General features: G+C 43.1%; 1 protein-coding gene across 1 annotated transcript in view; it reads right to left on the bottom strand.

Moving 5' to 3' along the window:
* Positions 1 to 237: 237 nt before the first annotated feature.
* Positions 238 to 7,380, bottom strand: part of LOC122764928 (phospholipid-transporting ATPase ABCA1-like) — a 28,278-nt gene continuing 21,135 nt past the window's right edge. Inside the window, exons 40-49 of the mRNA XM_044018935.1 lie at positions 7,090 to 7,219; positions 6,764 to 6,890; positions 6,629 to 6,691; positions 6,427 to 6,533; positions 6,132 to 6,273; positions 1,739 to 1,873; positions 1,301 to 1,404; positions 1,083 to 1,175; positions 751 to 994; positions 238 to 676 (exon numbers count right to left, since the gene is read on the bottom strand). Coding sequence (XP_043874870.1) covers positions 527 to 676; positions 751 to 994; positions 1,083 to 1,175; positions 1,301 to 1,404; positions 1,739 to 1,873; positions 6,132 to 6,273; positions 6,427 to 6,533; positions 6,629 to 6,691; positions 6,764 to 6,890; positions 7,090 to 7,219 — 1,295 coding nt within the window. The 3' untranslated portion in view covers positions 238 to 526. The remainder of the gene's footprint in view (positions 677 to 750; positions 995 to 1,082; positions 1,176 to 1,300; positions 1,405 to 1,738; positions 1,874 to 6,131; positions 6,274 to 6,426; positions 6,534 to 6,628; positions 6,692 to 6,763; positions 6,891 to 7,089; positions 7,220 to 7,380) is intronic.

Raw genomic sequence — 7,380 nt, 5'->3', positions numbered from 1 at the left:
ATCATGACATCATCAGTGCAAAGAGAAACAAAGTGCTGCTGGTGTCAGTGTCGCCTCCTGCTGGTCGCAGCTCAGACACAAAAACAAACATGAGTGAGGATCAATGATCAGCTGATCACCGTTCAATACCGTAGTGTGAGGAGCCGATGAGGTCATTCACTGTTTCACACCCACACGAACAAATCTGGCAAATCAACACGGAACGCTGTGATTGGCTGTTCAACAGGAAACAGATTACATTTAAACATAAATAAAAAAATCTAAAGGTTTTTTAAAACACTGATTTTCAGTCTCGTCTTTGGACGTTTGAAATGATTCAGATTCTTCATCGTTAGTCCAGAACACACACACACACACACACACGCACATGCGCTACGCACACACACACAGGTCAGCGGCCGGAGAACAGTCACAGGTCACAGGTCAGCGGCTGCGACAAAAAATCCCTTGCATTGACTGGCATAAGGCAGGAGGTGACTCCACCCACTAAAATCAGGTGGGGGGGAGGGGTCAGGTCTTCAGGTTGTCACATGACGCTCTCTGTCAGCGTGTGGTCGTGGCCCTCTGCGGCGCCAGTGTTGAGCGCGGGGACGTGGACGGACACGTCTTTGTGTCTCACAGCATTGTCTTTGGAGTGATAGTCGTCGCTCTGGTCCTTCGCAAAATTCACAAACACCTGCGACGACAAACAGGAAGTCAATTTTCTAATCAGCCCTGTCACCCGACGCGGCGTCCCGGCGGCACGCTTACCTGGTCGAGCGTGGTCTGCGTGACGGAGTAGTCCTCGATGTGTAGCGTGTCCTTGTTGTCGGCGAGGACGGAGAAGATGTGAGCGAGCGAGGTGAGCGAGGACGGCAGCTGATACTGAAGCATGTTACGATGACGCTCCTTCAACGTGCTGCCGCGCAGCTCGCTCTCGATGAACTTCATCACAGGAACCAGGTCAGGGTCGTGACCTGTGACCCGCAGGATGATGGTGTAACCATCACCAAACCTGTGGAGGAGGATGAGGAGGAAGATGATGATGATGATGATGATGACGTCACAGTGGCAGAGACAGAGAGTGTGCGTGTGTGTGTTACCTGTTCTTCAGGTGTTGGACGCTGCCCAAACATCTGAACCTGCCGTTGACCATGATGGCCATCCTGGTGCACAGAGCCTCACACTCCTCCATACTGACACACACACACACACACACAGATGATCATGTGACACGCATCAGCTGACGTCGAGTGAAAAAAGTGAAATGAAAAAAATAAATAAAAATGAACTGAGGTCACGTGTCCTCGGCGTGTCTCACCTGTGTGAGGTGAGGACCACAGAGCGTCCCTCCTTGATGACACTGAGGATGCAGTTCCAGAGAGCGCGGCGAGCTTTAGGGTCCATGCCGGTTGTGGGCTCGTCCTGTCGCCATGACAACAGCGAGGAAGAGGTTGGACCAGAGGAAGAGGAAACAAAGTGTGAAGGTTAGATGAAGTAGGAGGAGCATTGTGTCACCTGACTAACACCTGTGTGTGTGTGTGTGTGCCATGCTGCTGAGCTGCTCTCTGATTGGCTGACAGAGGTCAGCTGATGTAAAAACACTTTCTGCTGTGATTTTCCTCAGTGGGTGGAGCTTCACTATGAAACTGTGCCACCTCCATGGCAACCAAGGAACTCAGTCCACTGAGGAAGACCATGGAATTCATTCAGAGATGCTGAGACGGTGGAGAAGAAGAGGAGGAGGGGGAGGAGTTACCAGGAAGACAACGGGCGGAGCGCCGATCAGAGACATGGCAGTGGACAGTTTCCTCATGTTTCCTCCGCTGTAACTTCCTGCTGCTTTGTCAGCGTATTTGATCAGACCCAACTTCCTGATCCCCCACTCTGCCACCTGTCAATCAAACACATGACATCATCATCATCATGTGCACAGAAGGAGGGGCAACAGAAGATTTACACCCACAAAACTGCAGGGAGTACACACTAGCCCATTCCGGGGACTGGACCCTCCGGAGCATGGATTTGTCAGCCGGATGACGTCAGTCTACAACGTCAGTCTACGTCGTCAGTCTATGTTGTAAGACTACGACGTCAGTCTATGTCGTCAGTCTACGACGTCAGTCTATGTTGTAAGACTACAATGTCAGTCTGTCGTCAGTCTACGTCGTAAGACTACGACGTCAGTCTATGTTGTAAGACTACGACGTCAGTCTATGTCGTCAGTCTACGTCAGTCTACAAAGTCAGTCTACGTCATAAGACTACAATGTCAGTCTATGTCGTCAGTCTACGTCGTAAGACTACGACGTCAGTTATGTCGTCAGTCTACGTTGTCAGTCTACGTTGTAAACACGTCAGTCTGTGGTCAGTCCATGTCAGTCTAAGACTACGACGTCAGTCTATGTCGTCGGTCTACGTTGTCAGTCTACGTTGTAAGACTACGACGTCAGTCTATGTCGTCAGTCTACGTTGTCAGTCTACGTTGTAAGACTACGACGTAAGATTACGACGTCAGTCTGTCGTCAGTCTACATCGTCAGTCTACGTCGTAAGACTACGACGTCAGTCTATGTCGTCGGTCTACATCGTCAGTCTACGACGTCTCCTTCGTATCGGCCGACGTTAACTTGTTTGGGAAGGATAGGTCTGGTGTATCCTTCTCAGCCGATCATATCCCATAATTCTTTGTGCGCCAGCGGCAAATCTCTTCTAATACAAACAAGATGGCGGAGCGAAGCGTCTCGAGTGGCAGCAGCGAGTTTGTTATGAAGTGTAAGTTTGACAAATGAAACTGAACTAATGAAACGTGTTTGTTCACTGTCTGCTGTTCACTGTCTGCTGTTCACTGTCTGCTGTTCACTGTATGCAAGCACCGGGAAACAGTCGTTTCAATCACGGCGTAACTTTGAAACTTTGAAACTTGAACTATATAATGTGTATAATGTGTATAATGTGTATAATGTATATAATGTATAAAATGTGAATAATGTATGTGTATAAAGTATATGTGTATAAAGTATATGTGTATAATGTGTATAATGTATAAAATGTGTATGTGTATAATGTATATAATGTGTATAATGTATATATGTGTATAATGAATATAATGTGTATAATGTATAAAATGTGTATGTGTATAATGTATATAATGTGTATAATGTATATATGTGTATAATGTATATAATGTATAAAATGTGTATAATTATATAATGTGTATAATGTATATAATGTGTATAATGTATGTGTATAATGTATATGTAATAAGCCTTAATGTGTATAATGTATAAAATGTGTATGTGTATAATGTATATAATGTGTATAATGTGTATAATGTATATAATGTATATAATGTGTAAAATGTATGTAATGTGTATAATGTGTAAAATGTGTATAATGTGTATAATGTATATAATGTGTGTAATGTATGTAATGTGTGTAATTTATATGTGTATAATGTATATAATGTGTATAATGTATATATGTGTATAATGTACAAACGCATAATTATATAATGTAAAGTATAATGTATACAAGAACGCATAATGTATACGTACAACGCATGAACGTATAAAATGTGTATGTGTATAATGTATATACGTATAATGTGTATAAGCCGTATATACGTATATACGTAAAATGTATGCAATGTGTATAATGTGCAAAATGCATAATGTGTATAATGTATAATGTGTGTACGTATGCACAAAATTTATTAAGTATAATGTATATACGTGTATAATGTGCGTACGTATGTACGTGTGTAATTTATATGTGCAGAAACGCATATAATGTGCATAATGTGTGTAATGTATGTAATGTGTGTAATTTATATGTGTATAATTATATGTGTATAATGGATAACGGCATGTGTACGTGGGCGTAATGTAATTTATATGTGTATAATGTATATAATGTGTATAATGTGGCATTGTGTATAATGTATATAATGTGCATAACGCGCAGAATACATATGTGCATAATGTGTATAATGCTATATGTGTATTAATGTATAATGTATATAATGTGTATAAAGTGTATACGTATATAATGTGTATAATGTATGTAATGTGTATAATGTGTAAAATGTGTTAAATGTATATAATGTGTATAATGTATATAATGTGTATAATGTATATAATGTGTATAAAGTGTATAATGTATATAATGTGTATAATGTATGTAATGTGTAAAATGTGTTAAATGTATATAATGTGTTAAATGTATATAATGTGTATAATGTATATAATGTATATAATGTGTATAATGTATTATAAATGTGTATAAGTGTATAGTGTAAAATGCTAAATGTATATAATGTGTATAATGTATATAATGTGTATAATGTGTATAATGTATATAATGTGTATAATGTATATAATGTGTATAAAGTGTATAGTGTGTAAAATGTGTTAAATGTATATAATGTGTATAATGTATATAATGTGTATAATGTGTATAATGTATATAATGCTTCATTTGCCAAATACAGGTTAGGGTTGTCTTGTGGTAAGACATAAATATTGCGTCGGTAATTCCTAAATCGCGTAAGCGTAATGTTTTGTCAATAATGATCATTTTGTGCTAAAACTACAGATACATCTGTCCTTGTCTTTTGTCTCTGAATAGTATTATTTTGGAAAGAATGGGCCTGCAGGGGGCGACATAACTCCCTCACAGGCAAAAAAGAAATATAAAGTATATAGCAAGTATATATTAGTTTGATAAGTGTGTTTATCATGGGCATTAATAATATACTTTGTTGTTATTGTTGACTTTAGTGATGAATCCTCTGTTTCAGGCTCAGGGGAACGAGTGAGTGTGAAGCCCACTGCTGAACTTGTCCCTGGTCTGTCCACATGTACACAGGTGCTGGGACAGAAGCCTGTCCTTATCTCCTCCATGCCTGAGGACAGACCAGGGCCAAGTTCAGCAGTGGGTGGATGACAGGAGGGCGGCGAAGAAGATGAAGAAGAGGAGGAGGAGGTGCAGGTGCCACAAAAAGGAAGAGGGACAAGGAGGAGGAACTCGTCGACCTCCTCAGGGAGGACATGAAGCGAGAGAGGGAGATGGAGTAGAGGAGGACTCCTCTCCATCCTAGAAGACTGGACCGTCTCATTTCACAGCGCTTGACTTCCGGGTCCTCCAAAGTGTTCGGTTGACGGAGTCATATCCTCCGTAGGGTCCAGTCCCTGGATCGTCTACTGTGTACAGTGTGTAGTACAGTGTGTAGTGCAGTGTGTAGTGCAGTGTGTGGTGCAGTGTGTGGTGCAGTGTGTGTAGTGCAGTGTGTGATGCGGTGTGTAGTACAGTGTGGCATGCGGCTGTGTAGTGCAATGTAGTACACTGCAGTGTATTAGGTACGGTGTGTGGTGCAGTGTGTGGTGCAGTGTGTGGTGCAGTGTGTGTGTGTGTGTGCAGTATGTAGTGCTTTTGTGTAGTACAGTGTATAGTGCAGTGTGTAGCCAATACAGTGTGATTGCAGTATGTAGTACAATTAATCGTGCAGTGTGTAGTCTTTGGTGTGCAGTGCAGTGTGTAGTGCAGTGTGTAGTGCACTATGTAGTAGTAAGGATGTAGTACAGTGTGTAGTGCTGGCAGTGCAGTGTGTAGAAGTACGGTGTGTACCAGTGTAGTACATTGTGTAGTGCAGTGTGTGGTGCAGTGTGTGGTACGAGGTAATGTGTGTGTATTATTGCAGTATGTAGTGCTTTGTGTAGTACAGTGTATAGTGCAGTGTGTAATACAATTATGTAGTGCAGTGTGTAGTGCAATGTGTAGTACAGTGTGTAGGTACGGTGTGTGAGTCGCGATTGTGCAGTGTGCAGTACAGTGTGTGTAGTACTATGTAGTAAAAGAGGTGTATTACAGTGTGTAGTGCAGTGCAGTATGTAGTACAGTGTGTAGTCGCGGTGTGTATGCGGTGGTGTAGTGCTGTGTGTAGTACGGTGTGTAGTGCTGTGTGTAGTGCGGTGTGTAGTGCTGTGTAGTACAGTGTGTAGTACAGTGTGCAGTGCAGTGTGTAGTGCAGTGTGTAGTGCAGTGTGTATTTTTAGTACGGTGTGTGGTGCAGTGTAGTGCAGTGTGTAGTACAGTGTGTAGTGCGCTGTGTAGTACAGTGTGTAGTGCGCTGTGTAGTACAGTGTGTACTCACATGGCAGACTTGGTGTTCAGGGACACCTCTGAGTACGGCGTACAGCTCCAGATGTTCTCTTCCTGTTAGCAGCTCGTTGATGGCGTCAAACTGAGGACAGTAACCCATGTTCTGATGGACCTCATCTATTTCCCTCAGGATACTGAGACAGGTGAGACAGAGACAGAGACACACTCACACACTCTTGTTAATACCAACACATCCTGTACTACTTCAAAGTAAAAGCATGAGTGTCTGTTCCCTAATTCCTTTCATTTTTTTCCATCAAGGCTTTTATTGTGACCTTTGACCTCACCTCTTCCCAGCCAGGAAGGCTTCTCCACTGGTCACCACTGTGTCTCCGGTCAGCATCTTAAAGGTTGTAGTTTTTCCTGCTCCGTTCACACCAAGGAGGCCGAAACACTGTGACACACACACACACACACACACACACAGAATTAACCTCTGCTGTACTGAAGGCGGGGTTTAGTGGCCGCTGTGGGCGTGGTCAGTCTCACCTCTCCAGGCGGAATCCCGACGCACAGTCGATCGACGGCCGGTTTCTGCTTCCTCTTAAACACCTGCAGGAACACATGATGACTATACACTGATGACCTCACTGATGACATCACTGCCAGGGCGTGGTCACGCACCTTAGTAAGCTGCCGCAGCTCCAGGATGTCTCCATGTCCAAGACCATGGACAATCTTCTGTCTCTCACGCGCCACGTCCTCATCCTCCTCACCGAGTGGACCAAGTTTAGTGAGTTTACTGACGGAGCTGCACACACACACACACACAGTCACACACAGTCACACACAGACACACACACACACAGACAGACAGACAGACACACAGACAGACAGACAGACACACACACACACGAAGGGGATGAAAATACCAACACAATTTGTTAGCTCATATTTGTCATTTTCTGTGTGTGAGATTGTGTGATTGTGTGTGTGTCTGTGTGTGTAACCTGGGCTTGATGAAGAACTTGTACTGGATGAGGACGGTGATGATGAAGAAAACCACGCCCTCCACCGCCATGGCGAATAAGTTCTTACCGACCATGTCCCACTCGAGAGGAGAGCGGAACCGGTTTTCGCCTGAAACATCACAACAACATCATCACAGGAGGTAAACTTGAGTTAAACCTGAAGTTATCTGGATAATGACCAGAGTTAAACCTGAGTTAAAGCTGAAGTTATCTGGATAATGACCAGAGTTAAACCAGAGTTCAACCTGAGTTAAAGCTTTAGTTATCTGG

The sequence above is a fragment of the Solea senegalensis genome, unplaced genomic scaffold (genome assembly GCF_019176455.1).
Source record: "Solea senegalensis isolate Sse05_10M unplaced genomic scaffold, IFAPA_SoseM_1 scf7180000017769, whole genome shotgun sequence".
Lineage (NCBI taxonomy): Eukaryota > Metazoa > Chordata > Actinopteri > Pleuronectiformes > Soleidae > Solea > Solea senegalensis.
The sequence above is the reverse complement of the archived record's forward strand: the minus strand, read 5'-3'. Positions and strand labels throughout refer to the sequence as shown.